General features: G+C 39.5%; 3 protein-coding genes and 1 pseudogene across 3 annotated transcripts; 3 read left to right on the forward strand and 1 right to left on the reverse strand.

The window, feature by feature from the left end:
• The first annotated feature begins 220 nt into the window (after positions 1 to 220).
• On the forward strand, positions 221 to 1855 carry LOC115587068 (E3 ubiquitin-protein ligase TRIM21-like; annotated as a pseudogene).
• A 1327-nt stretch (positions 1856 to 3182) lies between these two features.
• Positions 3183 to 21588, forward strand: LOC115587065 (probable E3 ubiquitin-protein ligase TRIML1). Its single transcript, XM_030426662.1, has 2 exons — positions 3183 to 3281; positions 18996 to 21588. Exon 2 carries the CDS (start codon positions 19005 to 19007, stop codon positions 20697 to 20699), a length of 1695 nt encoding a protein of 564 aa, XP_030282522.1. The 5' UTR covers positions 3183 to 3281; positions 18996 to 19004; the 3' UTR covers positions 20700 to 21588.
• Positions 6274 to 8151, forward strand: LOC115587069 (zinc finger protein RFP-like). The gene is made up of 2 exons (XM_030426668.1): positions 6274 to 7229; positions 7314 to 8151. The coding sequence occupies exons 1-2, from the start codon at positions 6274 to 6276 to the stop codon at positions 8005 to 8007; spliced, it is 1650 nt and encodes a 549-aa protein (XP_030282528.1). The 3' UTR covers positions 8008 to 8151.
• Positions 9934 to 10827, reverse strand: LOC115586546 (Fanconi anemia core complex-associated protein 24-like). Its single transcript, XM_030425692.1, has 2 exons — positions 10652 to 10827; positions 9934 to 10147 (listed from the first exon to the last, which is right to left on the reverse strand). The coding sequence occupies exons 1-2, from the start codon at positions 10825 to 10827 to the stop codon at positions 9934 to 9936; spliced, it is 390 nt and encodes a 129-aa protein (XP_030281552.1).
• Positions 21589 to 23646: the final 2058 nt, after the last annotated feature.

Here is a 23646-nt window from a genome sequence, read left to right on the forward strand (position 1 = left end):
GGTGAGTACAGCTGATAATATTTACTGTATTTCAACAACTATTAACACAAAACTTCAACTCTGCTCCAACAAGAGGTTCTGTTGTTTTTATTATCTGGCTTCAGATAAAACTTATGCTTCACTACAAAATGACAAGATAATTCACAGTTTCATTATCTAACTTGACGTTTTTATGACTAAACAACACATCACTTTCACTTTTCATTCTCAGACTGTAAGCATGTCTGCTGCCAGCTGTCTGCTGACTGAAGATCAGTTTCTGTGCTCCATCTGTCTGGATGTGTTCACTGATCCAGTCACCATACCATGTGGACACAACTTCTGTAAAACCTGCATCACTCAACACTGGGATAAAAATGACAAGTGTCAGTGTCCCAACTGTAAAAAGGTTTTTTTCATGACACCGGAGCTGCAGGTCAATACTTTCATCTCTGAGATGGCTGCTCAGTTCAGACAGTCAGCTCAACAGAAAGCCAGCAGCAGCAGCTCAGAGCAGCAAGTTTCTAAACCAGGAGAAGTTCCCTGTGACGACTGCACTGGAACCAAACTGAAGGCCCTGAAGTCCTGCGTGGTGTGTCTGGTCTCCTACTGTGAGACTCACCTGGAGCCTCATCTGACAAAGTCAGGCCTGAAAAGACATCAGCTGATCGACCCTGTGGAGAACCTGGAAGACAGGATGTGTACGAAGCACGATAAACTGCTGGAGCTGTTCTGTAAGACCGACCAGATGTGTGTCTGCATGCTCTGCACTGTTTTAGACCACCAGGACATTCTGTTGTTCCTCTGAAAGAAGAATGTGAAGGAAAGAAGGCCGAGCTGGGGAAGAGAGACTGCTGAAATTCAGCAGATGATCCAGAAGAGACGACTGAAGATTGAGGAGATGAAGCGCTCAGTGGAGCTCAGTAAGAAAGATGCAGACAGAGAGATAGCAGCTGGTGTTCAGATCTTCAGCGCTCTGAAGGAGTCTGTTGAGAGAAGCCAGGCCGAGCTCATCGACACCATCAAAGAGAAGCAGAGAGAGACAGAGAAACAGGCTGAAGGCTTCATCAAAGAGCTGGAACAGGAAATCTCTGAGCTGAAGAAGAGAAGCTCTGAGGTGGAGCAGCTCTCACAGTCTGAAGACCACCTCCACCTCCTCCAAAGCTTCCCATCACTGAACGCTGCTCCACCCACCAAGGACTGGACAGGAGTCAGCGTCCGTCCACCTTCATATGAGGGGACTGTGGTGAGAGCTGTGAATCAGCTGGAGGAGGTGCTCAGTAAACAGACGAAGAAGGTCGAGCTGAAGAGGGGTCCAGCAGTATGCAGTGGATGTGACACTCGATCCTGATACAGCACATCCCAAACTCATCCTGTCTGATGATGGAAAACAAGTTAAACATGGTGATGTAAAGAAGAATCTTCCAGCCAACCCAGAGAGATTTGATCCTTGTGTTGATGTCTTATCAAAGCAGAGTTTCTCTTAAGAAGATTTTATTATGAGGTTCAAGTTAAAGAGAAGACTGAGTGGGCTTTAGGAGTGGCCAGAGAGTCGATCAACAGGAAGGGACACATCACAGCATCTCCTCAGAATGGTTACTGGACGATATGTTTGAGGAATAAAAATGAGTACAAAGCTCTTGCTGGCCCTTCAGTCAGTCTCTCTCTGAAGTGTCAGCCTGAGAAGGTGGGGGTGTTTGTGGATTATGAGGAGGGTCTGGTCTCCTTTTATGACGTTGATGCTGCAGCTCTTATCTACTCCTTTACTGGCTGCTGCTTCACTCAGAAACTCTACCCATACTTTGGTCCATGTCTTAATTATGGTGGTAAAAACTCTGCTCCTCTGATCATCTCTCCTGTCAATCACACTGAGTAGAACAAACATTTGATTTTCTACAGAAAGTTTCACATCATTTAATGTAATAAATGTATTTTTTCTGATGTTTATTTCAGATTGTGATCAATGTGTTTTTATCCTTTTTACCATAAATGTTTGTCTTTGATGTGTCACTTTGATATTTACTACAACAACACACCAGCACTTATTCATATTATCTAATGTAGTCTCATTTATTCTAATAACTACATTACCTGCCTTCAACACTGTTAAATCATCAGAAAACAATGTACTCAGATATATGAAACATTTGTGTGTTGAGTTGAACCTTTTTAATGTCTGATCATTGTAAATATAAGAAGAGCTGCATCCTGATATTGATGTTATAAATGAGACAAACCAAATAATTTCCTTTTGTCTTTCTTCATGAATAAATCAGAAAAAAGCAAGAAAACAACATTTTATTGTGTCTGACTGATTATTGAATTTGTTATTGATATCAACAGCTGATGTTTCTAATGACGACCAAATCATGTGATTAAAAACACCATCAGCTGTTCTCAGACTGACTTGAGCTGACGAGCTCCAATCCTCCATCACACCTGAGACAGCTGGTAGTGTGAGATGATGTCGTGTTATTGAAGGTTTGAACAGCTGATATGAACTAGACCAGAGATCTGAGGACGCCCTCTAGTGGAGATCATAACAAACTGCAGCCTGTGTCCACATGAGGACCTGCTCTTAATAAAGAACTACAGTCTGATGCTGAAGCAGATTACATGAAGGCAGGAGAGCAATGAAATCTAACTGGGTCAAGTTCTCTGATGTCACTGATGTTTTTTAAAAAAAATTTTCTGTTAATCATTCTTAAATCAGCCACTTTACTGCCACATAAAAACACATTTACTTAAAAGAAAAATTGGATTTCAGCTACTTATTAAAAAGAGTCACAGAGAAGTTATTCATCTACTGCTGTGGTCCAATCAGAGGAATTCTCCATCTCAGTTTAAAACACGTTTTTGTCAGTCTGCTCCTGTAATCTGTGAGAAATCTGTCAGAAAAAAGATCCAACAGTTTGAAAAGCAGCAGAAAGTGAAGTTTGAGACTCAACAGTGAGCTGAACATTGGAGTGTCTGTGGGACTGTAGAGGAGCTCTGCAGCCTGTTGGTCTGAACATACAGGATGTTCCTAAATATCCTCCACTGACCTCTGTCCTTAAGTCATCTATTGCAGTTGTACGTTTGTTTGGCTGCTGTATCTTGTTGTTGCAGTCAGGGCGTTTCCTAACGAGTCAATGAAACACTGAGAGGAGGAGCAACACTAGGAGTACAAAAGCTGCGTCACGTTTTCTGAATCGTAATCAAAACTTTGAGTGAGAGCAGAGCTGCAGTCCAGACGAGTCTCTCTGTTTTCAACTGAATCCATCAGTTTTCTCAACTAAGCAGCAGAATCTCTGCAAACACCGGTGAGTACACTGACCTACAGACTCAATGCAAAGCGTATTGCTGCCACACAAGACATAACGATGGCCGGATTAAAGCAGCCCAGCACAGTTAGTCACAGTCCTGTCTTTCTACATGGAGTTGGATAGTGATCAATAATCAATAAAAATGATGACAACAGTGCTGTTTGACTGTATAAGAGCAAAATACTCTGTTTAACTGGAGGAGGAGGACGAGCAGGAGGAGGAGCGCTACCGTGCGTCTCTGTGTGCGTAATGCTGTGCGCAGATCTGAGTCCTCTGACCGGACATACAGACTATCATCGTGATTAATAGCAGGTGGGGTCGTGTAGGTGAATAATTAATCTTTAAAGAGGAACATGTTAACAATATAACCTGCAGCCATCCTCCAGCATCAGTTCCTATCTCTGCCAGCTGAAGTGTCGGTGCTGGTTTTAGACTGACGGGCTCAAACTGAGATGAGATCAGAGCAGCAGAGAGAGTTTGCAGTTGTAAGATGGGCCCTTGATCTAAAGTGAATGTTGCAGTGTTTTACCTGCTAACAGAGGCTCAGTATTCATATAGTGAGATGCACCTTCATAGGCAGGTTCACAACGCGTGTACACTGAGTTTTTATGATGAGAGAGGCTGCTTTCAATCATTTTCCTTTGCACATAGTAATGTCACTGTAGCAGCAAAACTAAACCTGTAGTTATAAACGGGACAGTACAGAGGATCCTCTCCAGAGGAAACAGCAGTGATGGAGATTTACATAATCAAGGAAGTTAAACTCTGTCTCCTAAACTCACGCGTCTTCTTTCTCAAGGGGGAGACACTTAATATTTCTGATGGCTGCAGCCAGGTTATATTGTTAATGTTCCTCATTAAAGGTGAATTATTTCTGCCACCCACCCTGTTAATAACCATGATAGTCCTGTCTGGTTACATTACGCACACATAGATGCACGACAGCGCTCGTCCTCCTCCTGCTCCGGTTCAACTGAGCATTTTGCTCATATACAGTCAAACGGAGTTGTAGTCATCATCTTTACTGATTATTGATCACTATCAAACTCAATGTAGAAAGACAGGACTGTTGGTGTGCTGGGTTGCTTTTATCCATGGAGGAGGATAAACATCGATATCTCTATTGGGCGCCTATTGTAAATTTGCACATGCAAAAATACACAGCAACTTTTCACCACATTTAGCAACAAACCACGTTTGGAAAACATATCTGAATTGTAAAATGTTACTTTTAACCAGATTAGCAGCCATATTTGAACTTTGTGATATTCACTTCTCTTGTAAAAATATAATGTCAATGGTAAATATACATTAAAAATCTAAATCTAAATGTTAAGTATTACATCTAAATGCTGAATTTAAATCTAAATCTAAATGTTAAATACATATATATAAGTGTTAAATATACGTCAAAATGTTAAATGCTAAATGTTGTACACTAATATAAATGTTAAATGTTAAATATAAATGTTAAATATAAATATAAATGTTAAACATTAAATATAAATGTGTATGTTAAATATGAATGTTAAGTATAAATGTTAAATCTAAATGCAAATATTAAATCTAAATGTTAAATTTAAATATAAATGCTAATATTACATTTGAATATAAATGTTTAATATAAATATAAATGTTAAATATAAATGTCACAGGTGAACTAAATATTTAGATAATATGGAAATTCATGCTGCCTGTCACCAGAAGTAACAAAACAAAAGCAACCGAGTGCCGTGGTTTCTCTACTGTGGTGGATGCTGTAGCTGTCGCGAGCCCTTTTTACACAGAGACACAGCATTATCGCCACAGTGGCGGTTCGCCAATTCTCTGCTGTATAATTCAAACAGAAAGCTGGCACTGCTGCTCCTAAAGAGTCTCCTGAGCCTCCTGTCAATCTAAACATGTACCCGCTGACTGTTTACAAATCATATGGATGCTGCTATAATGTGTTGGGATTGAGAGCTTGACCCACCAAACATCAAGCTGCTTGGCTCTGTGTGAACAAACAGCAGAGTAGAATTGGTGAACCACCGCTGCAGCAATAATGCGGCAACTCAGGTAAAAGGGCTACTGTCGCTGTTGTTGCTGACGCATTGCTGAACATCTGTACTGCCGCCAAAACGGCCCTACCAATGTTTCCAGCTAAGCCGCTGGACATGATGACAGGCAACATGAGAGCACGGTGAGGAGACGTGAATAACAGTGCAGCACAATCATCTTCATCATCCATCTGACTACCCGAAGGAGACCGCAGATAGTGCTTGTTTGCGTCAATGAGCTTTTATTTTGGTTATTTCGGTGACAGTAGTTTCACTTGAGACATTTAGATTTAACAGTAAGTTTAGATTTGGATTTAGATTTAACATTTAGATTTAACATTCAGATTCAACATTCAGATTTAGATTTAACATTTAGATTGAACATTTAGCATTTATATAGAAATTTAACATTCATATGTAGATTTAACATTCAAAATAAAGATTTAATATTTAATATTAAGATTTAGATTTTTTTGTCATACTTAACATTGAAATTATATATTTTACAAGAGAAGTAAATATCACAAAGTTTACAAAAAGTGCTGTAAATCGAAAATGATGGCGAAAAGTTGCTGTTTATTTTAGCAAGCACAACTTTACAATCTGTGTTCCCATACATCTCCACCTCCTCCTGCTTCTCTCTCCCACATAGTTTGTGTGTCCTTAACTTTTCTTATTGAATCTCTTTTTGAACTTCCTTCAGTCCCACTGCAGTCCAGAATCTGGCTTTGGAATGAGCTGTCTTAGTTAATCAAACACTGAATACATGATGATTCTGACAAAATTCATTGACAACCACAGCTCATATTAGAGTTGTGTCATTTTCTCTGTATTCTGGCACTCAGTTAGGTGTAAAATATTTTCCACTTAGCATAGTTTGAATGTATAAAACAATCACAAAATGTAATTATAGTTTTGTTTTATTTCTCACTTGTCTTCAGACTGTAAACATGTCTGCTGCCAGCTCTCTGCTGACTGAAGATCAGTTTCTGTGCTCCATCTGTCTGGATGTGTTCACTGATCCAGTCACCATACCATGTGGACACAACTTCTGTAAAACCTGCATCACTCAACACTGGGATATTAATGTCCCGTACAAGTGTCCCAACTGTAAAGAGGTTTTCAACATGAGACCGAAACTGCAGGTCAATAATTTCATCTCTGAGATGGCTGCTCAGTTCAGACAGTCAGCTCAGCAGAAAGCCAGCAGCAGCAGCTCAGAGCAACAAGTTTCCAAACCAGGAGAAGTTTCCAAACCAGGAGAAGTTCCCTGTGACGACTGCACTGGAACCAAACTGAAGGCCCTGAAGTCCTGCCTGGTGTGTCTGGCCTCCTACTGTGAGACTCACCTGGAGCCTCATCTGACAAAGTCAGGCCTGAAAAGACATCAGCTGATCGACCCTGTGGAGAACCTGGAAGGCAGGATGTGTACGAAGCACGATAAACTGCTGGAGCTGTTCTGTAAGACCGACCAGATGTGTGTCTGCATGCTCTGCAGTATTTCAGACCACCAGGGACATTCTGTTGTTCCTCTGAAAGAAGAATATGAAGGAAAGAAGGGCGAGCTGGGGAAGACATACACTGAAATACATCAGATGATCCAGAAGAGACAACTGAAGATTGAGGAGATGAGGCTCTCAGTGGAGCTCAGTAAGAAAGATGCAGACAGAGAGATAGCAGCTGGTGTTCAGGTCTTCAGCGCTCTGAAGGAGTCTGTTGAGAGAAGCCAGGCCGAGCTCATCGACACCATCAAAGAGAAGCAGAGAGAGACAGAGAAACAGGCTGAAGGCTTCATCAAAGAGCTGGAACAGGAAATCTCTGAGCTGGAGAAGAGAAGCTCTGAGGTGGAGCAGCTCTCACAGTCTGAAGACCACCTCCACCTCCTCCAAAGCTTCCCATCACTGAACACAATAAAAGTCCCTGAGGTGAAGAAGAGAAGCCCTTTGCATTTTTGGAAACTCTCTAACCTCCTCCAAAGCTTCCCATCACTGAACACTGCTCCACCCACCAAGGACTGGACAGGAGTCAGCGTCCCTCCACCTGTATATGAGGAGACTATGGTGAGAGCTTTGAGTCAGCTGGAGGAGACGCTCAGTAAACAGATGAAGAAGCTGCCTAAGATGAAGAGGGTCCAGCAGTATGCAGTGGATGTGACACTCGATCCTGATACAGCACATCCCAAACTCATCCTGTCTGATGATGGAAAACAAGTTAAACATGGTGATGTAAAGAAGAAACTCCCAGCCAACCCAGAGAGGTTTGATTATTGTGTCTGTGTCTTATCAAAGCAGATTTTCTCTTCAGGAAGATTTTATTATGAGGTTCAAGTTAAAGAGAAGACTGAGTGGGATTTAGGAGTGGTCAGAGAGTCGATCAACAGGAAGGGATCAATCACAGCATCTCCTCAGGATGGTTACTGGAGGATAGGTTTGAGGAATAAAAATGAGTACTATGCCCTTACTGACCCTCCAGTCCGTCTCTCTCTGAAGTGTCAGCCTGAGAAGGTGGGGGTGTTTGTGGATTTTGAGGAGGGTCTGGTCTCCTTTTATGACGTTGATGCTGCAGCTCTTATCTACTCCTTTACTGGCTGCTGCTTCACTCAGAAACTCTACCCATTCTTCTGTCCATGTCTTAATAATGATGGTAAAAATTCTGCTCCTCTGATCATCTCTCTTGTCAGTTAGATTAGATAATCAGTTGATTTTCAAAAGAAAGATTCACATCATTAACATAGTGAATGTATTTTTTCTGATGTATCCTTTGTTTTTTTCAGATTGTGATCAATGTGTTTTTATAATTTTTTACCATAAATGGTTTTGTTTAATGTGTCACTTTGATATTTACTACAACAACACACCATCACTATTTAATATTATATCAAGTTTGAAAACATAAAGCTTTCCAGGGATATTTGATGTGTACTCAATCGCATATTTGATGTTGCATATGACATTGTTGACTCTGAGGTTGGGTGGTAACGCATTTCTTGATATAGTAAATTTAATAATATCAATGAAATCCTTTCAGAAATGTGTTAATATTACGTTCTGCTAAAAGTCAGCTCCTGGATCAGTTAACAGTTCACACATGTTTATCGTCCCACACAAGGATGCACCGGGAAGATCAGGGCTAAAATCCTGTCGTGTGAACTTTCTATAGAAAGACTTGATTTGTGTTGCTGTTTGATCACCGTCTAATCATTGTGTATATAAGAAGTGCATCATAGGCTATGGGATGTCAAAATAACCAAATGATTTTACACATTGCACACATAATTTTAAATGTGCTTTAGTGTTTTAATAGGCAAAAACATAAATCAATTTTAACACATACACATAACTGTTGTTGGTCAGTCTCCTTTTTTGCAGAACCTTTACAGTCAGGTATAATATTTACAATGAAAAACAAATAGGACCTTTATCTAAGCTCATAAATCAGATCCAAAGGCCATTAATTGATTAACTGCTTGACGCTAAACACCAAAAAAAAAAAGCATCATGGAAACGCTGGGTTCAATCGAAATTAACTTATGAGGACTCGCCTGAATTACACAATACAGAAAACCGTATATTACAGGGTAAACTGATAACAAGTCAATTACTTTGGATGTTTTGGATCAGCAATAAACAGTAGGGGAGGGATGGCCACTCAGATTGTAGGAGTGTCACTGGTCATGCCTTCAAAATCTGTCTGAATGTATAAGTAATAAGTGTTTCATACTGCCACAAACTCTTGAATAAAAGTTCATGAAGAAGACAAAAGTATTTTTCTGTCTAGCTCTTCTCTTTTTCATTTTAAATAAAAGCTACATTAAGTTTTAATTGTGTCTGATTAGTTAATTTTGTTGTTGATTCATAATTTAAGATGGAAAAACAAAGGATGTTTTTTCTAATGATGACAAAATCATGTGATAAAAAAAACAAACATCTGTTCTGAGACCGACTTGAGTTGACAAGCTCACTGAATGCCAATATAAAACAGGAGGTTGATTTAAATGCAACTGACTGATATTTATTTAGTGTGGGTGCAAAAGTGCAGAGTGCAAAATTACAAAACAAACAAAAAAAAGGCACACTTGCCAGTGAAGTCAGCGGTCAAATCACCAAACCAAAGTCAGCTCTCTATTTTTAGCCATGTTAGCTCTATGAACCGCAGGTCGGTCTATTGGTTCTTCACTTTGGTCCAGACTGAAATATCTTACAGGTCGGTGACCTTAAGATCGCATCACTGCTTTTTGCGGATGATGTGGTCTTGATGGCATCATCGGCTGTAGATCTACAACGCTCATTGGATCAGTTCGCAGCTGAGTGTGAAGCGGCAGGGATGATGATCGGCACCTCTAAATCTGAGGCCATGGTTCTCAGTAGGAAACCGGTGGATTGCCTACTCCAGGTGGGGAATGTGTCCTTGCCCCAAGTGAAGGAGTTCAAGTACCTCGGGGTTTTGTTCACGAGTGAGGGGATGATGGGGCGTGAGATTGACAGGAGAGTCGGAGCAGCGGGTGCGGTGTTGCATGCGCTTCACCGCACGGTTGTGACGAAAAGGGAGCTGAGCCGAAAGGCAAAGCTCTCGATCTACCGGTCAATCTTCGTCCCTACCCTCACCTATGGTCATGAGCGATGGGTTTGCTGAGCAGCAGCTTGATCCACGATGGGCTCCAGCTCAGTGGGGGCGGCGTTGCAGAGCTGCTGGATGCTGGAGAAGTGCTGAAGCAGGGACAGAGCTTTGACCCTGCCAACCCCAGGGACCTGCTGGACCAGAGCCAGAACCAGCGGGTCCAGCAGCTGAATTGAATTCCTCCTCCTGAATGGGTTCTCCCTGCCCCCCGCCCCCCCCCCCCCCCCCCGCGTTAACCTGGACACAATGAGAGCAGGTTTGACTCAGGTGACATCATGACTGGGTTATCAATGTTAACTCTACACCTGCAGGCTGTGACTTTTAAACAAATAATATGTTATTATTGCCACGAGTTGTGTGAGGAGGACTGGGCTCAGAGCCTGGCAGCTCTGGAAGGAGAGTCGGGTATAGAAATCTGTTTGCCTCAACTCAAGATTATGTTGCAAGTCAAGCATTTTTTAACAATTATATCCTCATTTCATCACATTTCTCTCTTTTCTTTTAAAACAGTAAAAAAATAAGCATTTTCCAAACTGTGAAGACTATGAAGCCTATAAATGTCAAACACAAAACGCTGCATTAGCAAAGAGAAACAGAGGACACTGACTGAATCACAGATATTCTACCAATGCATTTAACAAACTTGAATCAACACATTTGATAGTGTCACCAAATCAAACTGGTATTGATTGCAGGTTTATTGTTTTGTTCTTGTTACTTACAATCTGAGTGATGAGCTGCGATGCCTCGGTCTGCCCGCTGACTGGCAGTAGAGTCAGGCCGAGGTCAAACACCACAAACTTCTGCACAGCACTGAAGTACTGCTCGCTGAGTTTGGTGTTCTCCACCAGCACCAGCTCCTGGAAACTACTGCTGCTGAAAAGCATGTGTGGTTGGTGGCTGTCTTTCACACAGAACTCCACTCAGAAATCTTATTAAACACATATCTAATGATATTAAGTCCTTAATATTGAATGTAAACTCTACTAAACAGCGCTTATTTCTGTAAAATAACTACATGCACCAGTGAGCAGCGTCAGATGATGGCAGAAGTTGTCATTTCATTACATCAGTCAGCAAATATTCAAAAAGGCAAGTGAATGAATCAAATAAAAAAAGCAAAAAGAACATTTTCTTGTGTCTGATTCATTATTAACTGGAGGAGGAGGAGGAGGAGGAGGAAGAGCGCTGCAATGCATCTCTGTGTGCTGATCTCAGTTCTCTAACCGGGTCATTATAAACATAATCGGTGTTGATCCTCATCAACTTTGTCACAAACTATAAAAATAATATTGAAATTAATATTGCACACATAAGAATGATGCCAACAGTACACTTATTCACACAGGGCACCGTTATGTGGATGCCTCACACGGGGCACCATTATGATAGGCCTAGCAATACACGAGGCACAATTAAGTTGTGTTGATGCAACATTAAAAGGGAGTTTCAGGTTAAATTTGGCTATCAATGATAATGAATGATTATCAGGGATAACTATTAAGTATGATAAATGATATGATCCAGTTTACATCAGATCACCTCAGGGCACCACCCTTGAAGAAGGGAAAACGGCAAATTTACTAAATCAGTCTCATAAAAAGGTACTAAACTAAACTTTATAACTGATTAATCATTAACTTAATAACTACAACCAAATTTACCATAACAGCTAGTAATGGTTGAAGGATTTTGAGACGGAGTTCTTGACAGTGTAAAGGTTGGCAACATTCATTCTTATACAACATTAAATAGACAGCAAGAAGGTTCAAAGGTATTTTATTCAACACAAAGATGAAAACGCACAATCTAACTAACATGTACTATAGTTATGTGTGTATGTTTGTGTGTGTGTGTGTCTGGCAGAACAAAGAAACAATGGTAGTCACTGTTAGGATTCACACATTTTCATTATGACCCTGGGCCCAGTCTGTGCACCCTCGTTGTAAAGAGGTTTTCTACACGAGACCGAAGCTGCAGGTCAACACGTTCATCTCTGAGATGGCTGCTCAGTTCAGCCAGTCAGCTCAACAGAAAGCCAGCAGCAGCAGCTCAGAGCAACAAGTTTCTAAACCAGGAGAAGTTCCCTGTGACGACTGCACTGGAACCAAACTGAAGGCTCTGAAGTCCTGCCTGGTGTGTCTGGCCTCCTACTGTGAGACTCACCTGGAGCCTCACCTGACAAAGTCAGGCCTGACAATACATTATAAATAATCGTACTTAGGTTCTTTTAAAAGTTCAGAATCACAGAGAAGGTCTTTAATCGACAGCTGTGGTCTAATCAGAAGGATTCTCCATCTCAGGTCAAAACTCTTATTTTCCTCCTTCTAATGTATCTGTGAGAAATGTTTCAGACGAAAAGAAGCTGCTCAACACTTTGGAGAACAGCAGTGGAGTGCAGATGGATTAGTTGCTGTGATGGATCACAGACTGTAAAGTGTTTGGAACAGATACATACTGAAATGTTATAGTTACAGACAGGAAGTAACTAAGTACATTTACACACATACAAACATGAGATTACCAGACTTTTCTTGAGAGTTTCTGTTTTTGGAGGATTTTTATTTTCCCGCCACGACATCTGAGGAGGAATTATTGGACTTTTACTCCACTACATCTGTCTGTACGACTTTATAGATATACATTTTACATCCAACAGGAAGTGAACTCATGTCTCTGTTGTTGTGTAATCTTGTAATTAGAAATAACTTTGTTTCAGGTAACTGCATTATGACGTTCTGAACCTGGAGAGGGATTTCATGTAATCCATCATCTCATTTGATGACATGACGCTCAAAAAAACTACAAACATTTTCTGATCGACAGCCACAATATGATGCATTTAACTTTTTCAAATGTATTTTATAAAATTACTCAGATCTCAGGCCTCCTGAAACAGCTGTGACATTAGCACTACATTAGCACTTTACTTTGAGACAGTTTATTTTTGTCGTACTTATCTTTACCTGAAGGAGAGAAAACTAATACAGTTTGTTGATGTTTTAAACATTATGATTGAACTGCCATCAGACTTTAGTTTTTTTTAATATCTCATATTTATCAGTGGTAGTTGTGTCAGTGTTTTGACAATAAAAGCAATAAAGGCAATAAAAGCTCACTTACAGAGCTGCACTGAGAGGAGGAGCAATTCTGAGAGAAGAAAAGCTTCAGCGTCACATTTCCAGCAGTAAAAGAGAAAGTTTGTCTGAGTGACAGCAGAGCTGCAGTCCAGACGAGTCTCTCTGTTTCTCTCTGAAGACAAATTCATCTGAATCCATCAGGTTTTTCTCAACTGAACAGCAGAATCTCTGCAAACACTGGTGAGTAAACTGACCTACAGACAAAATGACCCAACTAATAATCAGGTCGACAATGAGTTCAGACCAGAATCTGACTTTTTTATATTTGTGTCTCCATATAAAGAATATTATGAAATAAAAATGTATCATTGTTGATAAAAACATGTAAATGTGTCCAGAAGTACAAAACAGGTTTAAACAAACCACAGTGACTGAACTCCGGCTGGTTAAACTCGTGTTTCTGACTTGTTATTGAAAGATCAATGTGGATGCTCCAACATGTTGGTCATTGAGTGTGTTACACCACATACTGCACACACAGAAGACAGTAACTAAATCCAACAGTAGCAGAGAAAAAAGGATCACCGCTCGTCGTGCTACAAGCTAACTAGCCTAGCTTAGCTTAGACGCCCTTTGGAGTGTCCAAAGTACAGACGACAGTATCGGACCTCAGGTGACTGTTGTTTTATTGTCTTTAAAGGTATAAAACTGATGTGTAAAAACTTATTAAGACACTTTGATAAGTAGTTGAACTTTGAACATTTTATTTCAGCCTCATTGTTTCTGTAGTTACTGTTGTCTGCCTTTATAAAGCAGAACAGTAGATAATATTTACCCTGATATTAACATAAAACCTAAACTCTACTCTGACAGGAAGTTCCACTCAGGGCATATTGTCAACTGAGGTCCGTCAGTGGTTGTGGGAGTTTTGGAGAGAAATAGTTTGAGTGTCCTGCAGTCCAGAGCAGCTTCCATGTCTTCTTCTGAACATTTAATGTGTCTGATTCTCTGCTCTTTGTATCTTCATCCTCTCTCTGGACCTCCTCTTCCTCCTCCTCCTCCAAGCTGACTCTCTGACACTAAAGCTCTTTGTACACAGAAGGGGAAACTTAATGTTTCTGATGGCTGTAGGTTATATTGCGTTCCCCCAGTCTTTTTGGCGAGATTTTTTATTTTTTTTTTGGCAAGAATTTTTCTTTTATTTGTCTAATAAATTTTTTTTTAAACATTGCCTTTGTTATCATTTTCGCTATAGTATAGCTTCGAATAATTTAATAAAACATACTGCAATTCACAAATATTAATAAAATATTTATTGTGTCACTGCGGGCGCGGTCACGGCAGGATTTGAAGTCTGTGTGAGGTTGCAGTGCCTATATGAGAGGAGAGAAGCAGCGCCGTTTCCTATTTGCAATGCCATACGTCTATACTTAAAGCATTCATGCAATTATTAGGACAATAATTCGTCACTTTTTGCCGTGGGGCCAAAATTTGCTTAATTTTGAATCTGTGTGTCGAGAAGCGCCGTGTGTGTGTGTGTGTGTGTGTGTGTGTGCAGGGCCGTAGTTCCTTAAGTTTCTTTTCATTAAAACCGAAAGTAAATACGGTCGCGATGTGACTGCAGGTCTATTTTTAGATCGGCAATTAAATGGATCAGAGCACAGATGCAACGTAGTGGTAAGAGGCTGCATCAGTCCAAGTTATCATTTGATGCAGCAAGAAAGTCAGAGGATGATCAGGCAAAGAGGAGAAAGGTGAGAATTGTAATAAGCTAAGAGAATGAGAAAAATAGTGAACTAGCCTACAGATGCAACAGATAGCCAATAGAGATGCTAACCTGTAAACTACTGTAAATGTAGCCGAGGCGAACAAAATGAAAGGACATGCAATGAATCAGAATATTTTAAGGCCATGTTCAGTCACAGTATGAATTATCCATCAATAATATTATTTGGATGTTTGGATGGATAAGTAATAATGTGACTAAACATTGCATTAAAATATTAGGTCATGACTCAGTAGTATACTTAGACTTACTTGATACTTGATTTTAAAAATTCAACAGAGGATGAGACAGGAGAGAGATGAGGAGGTTTAAGGGACAGAGACAGGAGGAGAGGAGAGAGTCATTGCTCTGATGAAGAAAAAGGTAAGCTATGGTATTACTGTACTTATTGTTACCTATATGCGTTCTTCATTTATCAGCAGTTCTGAGTCAACTGATTTGATGTGGGTTAAATGTGTATTCAATGAATTCAGAATCATTGCAGAAGAGAACTCCACCTTTATCATCTCTCTCTCTCTCGCTCTCTCTTTCTATCTCTCTCTCTCTCTCAATCACCATAGCTTATACCAAACACTTAATGTATACAGTTACAGGTCATCTTAGTTGTTGTTTCTGGTGAGGCAGCAACACCACACACACACACACACACACACACACAAATAATTTAGTTATAGTTTTATATATAAATTAATTTTACGATTACAGCAACACACTGATACAAAGACACACACTGAACAGTTAACAGTTTTGCCTATGTTTATGTTGTGTGTGTGAGAGAGAGAGAAGGAGAGCCGTCTAATTGCAACGATATATGGCTCAAGCATTTGCAACTTGGGTCTATCCGGGTGACCTAATTCAAATAACATGGGTTTTTTTTGGGGGGGTGGGGTCGAGTTCCCCTAGTGATAAAATCCCCACTACACCACTGCTTGTATCTATGGAGGAGGATAAACATCGACATCTCTATTGTGCGCCTATTGTAAATTTGCACATGCAAAAATAAACAGCAACTTTTCACCACATTTAGCAACAAACCACGTTTGGAAAACATATCTGAATTGTAAAATGTTACTCTTAACCAGATTAGCAGCAATATTTGTGAACTTTGTGATATTTACTTCTCTTGTAAAAATATAAAGTCAATGGTAAATATAAATTAAAAATCTAAATCTAAATGTTAAGTATTAGATCTAAATGTTGAATTTAAATCTAAATCTAAATGTTAAATATAAGCGTTGAATCTAAATCTAAATGCTGATTCTAAATGTTAAATTCAAATGTTATCTCTCTATAAAAGCAAGGAATCTCTGTCTGTGTGTGTGTGTGTGTGTGTGTGTGTGTGTGTGTTCCTCAAATATCTCTGCGGATCAGGATCAGACTGACCTGAGACTTACAACATGGCTGCTGCGTGGTTCAAGGGTGTGCGACTTCACATTTGTTTGGACTGCAATGATACTGTTAATAAATTATTTCATAAATACTTTACAAATTCGCCAGCATTGTCCACCAGAGCCACCACAGTCACATGCGCACAAGAGCCAATCACTGCAGAGCCCACCGCGACCCCCCACCTTAAGAAACAAGCAGATTTATACCTGCAGCGGCGCGAGCTGGACTGGGATTTTGCCGGCGGTTCGGTCCCGTTCTGTTTGTTGCATCTAAATAATTTTTAAGGTGAAATATAATGGCAAAATCAAGAATAGTCAATAACGGCCAATTATACCCTGGAATATCGGATTTCACAACAAACCTAAATATCCCTGACGTCCCACCTTCAAACACAGCCTCATTTGGCCATCCATGAAAAAGCTACTTAACCTCCCACTTTTCTATTTTATATATGTATATGTATATATATATATATATATATATATATAGGAATACATTTTTCTTACGGGCACTGCACTAGTATGTTTAATATGAATACAAATGTTAAATATAAATGTTAAATATACATGTTAAATTTAAATATAAATGATAATGTGGAATCTAAATGTTAATCTAAATGCTGAATGTTAAATATAAGTCTAAATGTTAAATCTAAATGTTGTATACTAAAATAAATGGTAAATGTTAAATCTAAATGTTAAATATAAATCTAAATGTTAAATGTTAAATCTAAATGTATATGTTAAATATGAATGTTAAGTATAAATGTTAAATCTAAATGCAAATATTAAATCTAAATGTTAAATTTAAATCTAAATGATAATGTTAAATTTGAATATAAATGTTTAATATAAATATAAATGTTAAATATAAATGTCACAGGTGAACTAAATATTTAGATAATATGGAAATTCATGCTGCCTGTCACCAGAAGTAACAAAACAATAGCAACCGAGTGCCGTGGTTTCTCTACTGTGGTGTATGCTGTAGCTGTCGCGAGCCCTTTTTACACAGCATTATCGCCACAGTGGCGGTTCGCAAATTCTCTGCTGTGTAATTCAAACAGAAAGCTGGCACTGCTGCTCCTAAAGAGTCTCCTGAGCCTCCTGTCAATCTAAACATGTACCTGCTGACTGTTTACAAATCATATGGATGCTGCTATAATGTGTTGGGATTGAGAGCTTGACCCACTAAACATCAAGCTGCTTGGCTCTGTGTGAACAAACAGAGTAGAATTGGTGAACCACCGCTGCGGCAATAATGCGGCAACTCAGGCAAAAGGGCTACTGTCGCTGTTGTTGCAGATGCATTGCTGAACATCTGTATTGCCGCCAAAACGGCCCTACCAATGTTTCCAGCTAAGCCGCTGGACATGATGACAGGCAACATGAGAGCACGGTGAGGAGACGTGAATAACAGTGCAGCGCAATCATCTTCATCATCCATCTGACTACCCGAAGGAGAGCGCTTGTTTGCCTCAATGAGCTTTAATTTTGGTAATTTCGCTGACAGTAGTTTGACTCGAGACATTTAGATTGAACACTAAGTTTAGATTTGGATTTAGATTTAACATTTAGATTTAACATTCAGATTTAGATTTAACATTTAGATTGAACATTTAGCATTTATATTTAAATTTGACATTTATATTTATATTTAACCTTCAGATTTAACATTTATATTTGGATTTAACATTCAACATTAAGATTTAATATTTAACATTGACATATTTTTACAAGAGAAGTAAATATCACAAAGTTTACAAAAAGTGCTGTAATTCTGGTCAAAAGTGATGGTGAAAAGTTGTTGTTCATTTAATGCTAATGTTTATTTTAGCAAGCGCAACTTTACAATCAGTGTTCCCATACATTTCCACCTCCTCCTGCTTCTCTCTCCTACATAGTTTGTGTGTCCTTAACTTTTCTTATTGAATTTCTTTTTGAGCCTCCTTCACTCACAGTGCAGTCCAGAACTTGACTGTGGAACGAGCTGTCTTAGTTAATCAGACACTGAATACATGATGGTTCTGACAAAATTCATTTACAACTACAGCTCATATTTAGGGCCGGGCGATAAAACAATAATTATATCTATCGCGATAGACACGTTATCAATATCAATAGAAAATACGTTCGATAGAACGTTCGATAATTTCACTGAACTCCGTAAGCAACAGGTGATCTGCGAACGGTGAAATACAGTGCGAGGCCCAGCTGCTGGACGAGAGGTTTATGCACAAAACTCTGTTTACTTTCGATCAAAACGAAACTTAACAATTTCAGACACAGACCGTAGAACCTCCGTATCCCTCCGTAACAGCTCAGTTGCGCTAATGCGTAGGGATATGGAGGTTCTACGGTTGAGAGAATGTAGTGCCAATAGAAAGGGCGGTCTGACAGAGATGTAAAGCGTAAAGATGTGTAAAGAATTTTTTCTATACAACGTACACTTGAAATAATATAGATTTTTTTAGGTGGGCCTCATTTTAGGTGGTTGAAATTTGCTTTGCATCTGGACTTCACTTGCAGTTCACTGCAGTACAAAGCTGAGCGTTTTTTTTTTTAAATCTCACATGTATTCACCATTTAAAGGGTTATTTTTCAAAATGTTCTTATTTCAAATGGGTAAAAAAAAAATCAATAATTGTCGATATCGACTGATATAAAAAACTTATATCGTGATACATCATTATATCGTCATTTTCTGTGTATTCTGGCACTCAGGTGTAATATATTTTCCGCTAAGCATAGTTTGAATGTATAAAACAATGACAAAATGTTTTTTTCTCACTTGTCCTCAGACTGTAAACATGTCTGCTGCCAGCTGTCTGCTGACTGAAGATCAGTTTCTGTGCTCCATCTGTCTGGATGTGTTCACTGATCCAGTCGCCATACCATGTGGACACAACTTCTGTGAAACCTGCATCACTAAACACTGGGATAAAAATGATAAGTGTCAGTGTCCTGACTGTAAAGACATTTTCAACACCAGAACTGAGCTGAAGGTTAATACTTTGATATCTGCGATGGCTGCTCAGTTCAGACAGTCAGCTCAACAGAAAGCCAGCAGCAGCAGCTCAGAGCAACAAGTTTCCAAACCAGGAGAAGTTCCCTGTGACGTCTGCACTGGAACCGAACTGAAGGCCCTGAAGTCCTGCCTGGTGTGTCTGGCGTCCTACTGTGTGACTCACCTGGAGCCTCATCTGACAAAGTCAGGCCTGAAAGGACATCAGCTGATCGACCCTGTGGAGAACCTGGAAGGCAGGATGTGTACGAAGCACAATAAACTGCTGGAGCTGTTCTGTAAGACCAACCAGATGTGTGTCTGCATGCTCTGCACTGTTTTAGACCACAAGGGACATTCTGTTGTTCTTCTGAAAGAAGAATATAAAGGAAAAAAGGCCGAGCTGGGGAAGAAAGACGCTGAAATTCAGCAGATTATCCAGAAGAGACGACTGAAGATTCAGGAGATGAAGCGCTCAGTGGAGCTCAGTAAGAAAGATGCAGACAGAGAGATAGCAGCTGGTGTTCAGGTCTTCAGCGCTCTGAAGGAGTCTGTTGAGAGAAGCCAGGCCGAGCTCATCGACACCATCAAAGAGAAGCAGAGACAGAGAGAGAAACAGGCTAAATGCTTCATCAAAGAGCTGGAACAGGAAATCTCTGAGCTGGAGAAGAGAAGCTCTGAGGTGGAGCAGCTCTCACAGTCTGAAGACCACCTCCACCTCGTCCAAAGCTTCCCATCACTGAACACAATAAATATCTCTGAGGTGACGAAGAGAAGCCCTTTGCATATTTGTAAGCTTTTCAACCTTTTCCAAAGCTTCCCATCACTGAACGCCAGCATCCGTCCACCTTCATATGAGGGGACTGTGGTGAGAGCTGTGAATCAGCTGGAGGAGACGCTCAGTAAACAGATGAAGAAGCTGCTTGAGCTGAAGAGGGTCCAGCAGTATGCAGTGGATGTGACACTTGATCTTTATACAGCACATCCCAACCTCATCCTGTCTGAAGATGGAAAACAAGTATATGATAGTGATGTAAAGAATAAACTCCAAGACGACCCAGAGAGATTTGATAAATGTGCCTGTGTCTTAGCAAAGCAGAGTTTCGCTTCAGGAAGATTTTATTATGAGGTTCAGGTGAAAGAGAAGATTGACTGGACTTTAGGAGTGGCCAGAGAGTCGATCAACAGGAAGGGACAAATCAAACTGTCTCCTCAAAATGGTTACTGGACGATATGGTTGAGGAACAAAAATGAGTACAAAGCTTGTGCTGTCCCTTCAATTAATCTCTGTCTGAAGTGTCGGCCTGAGAAGGTGGGGGTGTTTGTGGATTATGAGGAGGGTCTGGTTTCCTTTTATGACGTTGATTCTGCAGCTCTTATCTACTCCTTTACTGGCTGCTGCTTCACTCAGAAACTCTACCCATTCTTCGGTCCATGTCCTAATGATGGTGGTAAAAACTCTGCTCCTCTGATCATCTCTCCTGTCGATCACACTGAGTAGAACAAACACTTGATTTTCCACAGAAAATTTCACATCATTTAATGTAATGAATATATATTTTGTGATGTGTATTTTGTTTTTTTCAGATTCTGATCAATGTGTATTTATCCTTTTTAGTGTAATTATTTTTCTTTGATGTGTGTGTCACTTTGATATTTACTAAAACAACACACCAGTTTTACTGCATTGATTGATATTATTTAATGTAGTCTTATTTATTATAATAATTGCCAAACCTGCCTTCAACATCATCATTGTCATCATCAAAAAACAATGCTTATGAAACATTTGCATGAATTTACTCTTTATTGTCTAGTGACTGTAAATATAAGAAGAGCTGCATCCTGACAAAACCAATATGAATGAACAAAAAGTAGTTTGAGTTAGTTTTTTATCATGAATAAAATAGAAAAAGCAAAACTACCTAGGGTTAGGGTTACTTACTGTGTCTGATTTATTGTTTAGTTTTTTACTGATATCAGCCGCTGATGTTTCTAATGATGATCAAATCATGTGATTAAAAACACCATCAGCTGTTCTCAGACTGACTTGAGCTGACGAGCTCCAATCCTCCATCACACCTGAGACAGCTGGTAGTGTGAGATGATGTCCTGTTATTGAAGGTTTGAACAGTTGATATGAACTAAACCAGAGATCTGTGGACGCCCTCTAGTGGAGCCAAGACAAAAACTCTTTTTTTTTTTTTACAAAATCCTTTGTATGTTGTAACAAGATATGGTTTTTGTGACATCTGTCCTCGTTATTTCTGGAAACCAATCAATTCTGTTTGTACAAGAAACTTTTTTAGTTTTTACAACATTTGACTTTATATCACAACAGTCATTGTTACATTGAACTAACATATTTCAATAAATTCTGCTCTTTCTCATTGTTGTTGTTTTTGTGTGGACTCCAGGAAGACAAATGACCACTTTGTGAAAGATGACGAGGATTCAAATAAAGAACAAAAATTGTTGCACTTGTAATTATAATGATTAATTTCATTTGTCTATTAACTGTAAAAAAAATTATTGAGAAAACAACTTCTAAACCAAAGCAAAGATAAAATAAAGAACAATTTATTTTAGCTTCAATAGCTACGTTTTAATAAAAGACCATGTCTCTGTGTCCCTCTCTTATTAAATACTTGATTACGTTTTTATTACAACATTTTGCGTGTAGACTTCAATCAGCAGATATGATGACATCTGTGTGATGCGATATACTGTATGTTGTTTTTTTGTGAAATTTAAAAACAGGCTACAATAAATTATATACAGTGACGATAGAAAGTGTCCTGTAAACACAGCTGTGCCAGTGATGCTTTCTGTGTCTTCATCTAAAATAAATACTGAACAGAAAGTACATCAGTAATCAGGTCAAACCTGAAAGACAACAAAACTTCTCCTGCAAAGTGAGAGATGTGGAGCAGAGCTGGAAAAACACAACCTATTATATTCACATTTATTAAATGAAAGTAAAGATTTATAGGAGAGAACACAGGCCTGCAGTCGAGATGCATCTCTAAGTATCTCAGTATTTACCTGAGTTCATTATCCTAAAATAAAAAGTGAAACCCAAGAGAAGGGGCCCAGAGGTGCTGATGACAGAGAGGCACTGAACTGAATGCATATTGAAGCTCACCGTCACAGTCATGTCAGTAAGTGTATCTGGCCTGGTGTGTTGCTGCGCTGTTCGGAGGTGGTGGTGGAGGGTGGGAGATGTCCAGTCTTGTCATTTACTTTAACATCTGCAGTCTGGTATGACGACAGCTGCAGCATGGTCACTGACGATCACTGAAACACACGACTGCAATGATGACACATACACACCCACAAATGAAACAAAAGCAAACTAAAGCTCTAACACATGAAACACATCCCGCAGAATGTCCACGTTCACATGTTGTATGTTTCTTAGTCTGCTGATGTGATTGCTCGAGGCCATGAGGACGTTTCTCAACCTGATTGAAGTTGTGTATTGTCTCACACGGGGCACCATTATGTTGTGCACTGAATGACTTGGGGCAATATTATGTAGTACTCATAGAGCACTGATACAATAATAATTAATGATTATCAGGGATAATTATTAATCATGATAAATAATATGATCCAATTTACATTAGATTACCTAGGGGCACCATCCCAAGAAGGGAAACCATAGCAAATTTACCAAATCGGTCTCATAAAAAGGTACTAAACTGTTTATAACTCTGATTAATAATTAACTTAATAACTACAACCAAATTTACCATAACAGCTAGTAATGGTTGAAGGATTTTGGAGTTCTTGACAGTGTAGAGATTGTAGAGTGAGAGAGGAAGAACAAGGAAGGCGCTGGAGTTTTGACTATCTGGTCAGAGGGGGGATCTGCCACCCTGACCAATAGAAGCTCAAAGCTGCATTTTGCACCTAGGTGTGAAGAATGGTGAATTCTGGGACATTGACATCAGTTCAGAGTCCATTTTGAAATCCACAATGAATGACTTTATCTGTGGTCCCAACATTAATTTTGTCCTATGTGTCATGTGATTGCACATATGATGTGATAAAGTTAGGGACTAAACACTGAGTGGATGTTGGGGTTGTTTTTGGCTTGAGGAGAGGCTGTAAAGAGAATTGTAGCCTGGTCTAGTATTTTGTTGCATGTCCTGGATTGACCTCTGTTGTACAAGAAAAAATGTGAACAACATGAAGTAAAAAGACTCCTGTTAACACAGACTGTCCTCGAAGCCTTCAGTGTGTTGTATCAGAATAGATCTTGTGCCCAAATATGTCAGTAATCAAGCTGAACCTGAAATGCAACAAAACCAGCAGAGCAGAAAGAGGCGGAGCAACACTGAAAAAACACACAACTTTAAAATCACATTCAGCAAATGAAACTAAACATTCGGCAGAGAAACAGCCGTCGAGACTCGTCTTTCCGTTTCTCTAGAAAGAAAACT

Source organism: Sparus aurata, chromosome 8, assembly GCF_900880675.1.
Source record: "Sparus aurata chromosome 8, fSpaAur1.1, whole genome shotgun sequence".
Lineage (NCBI taxonomy): Eukaryota > Metazoa > Chordata > Actinopteri > Spariformes > Sparidae > Sparus > Sparus aurata.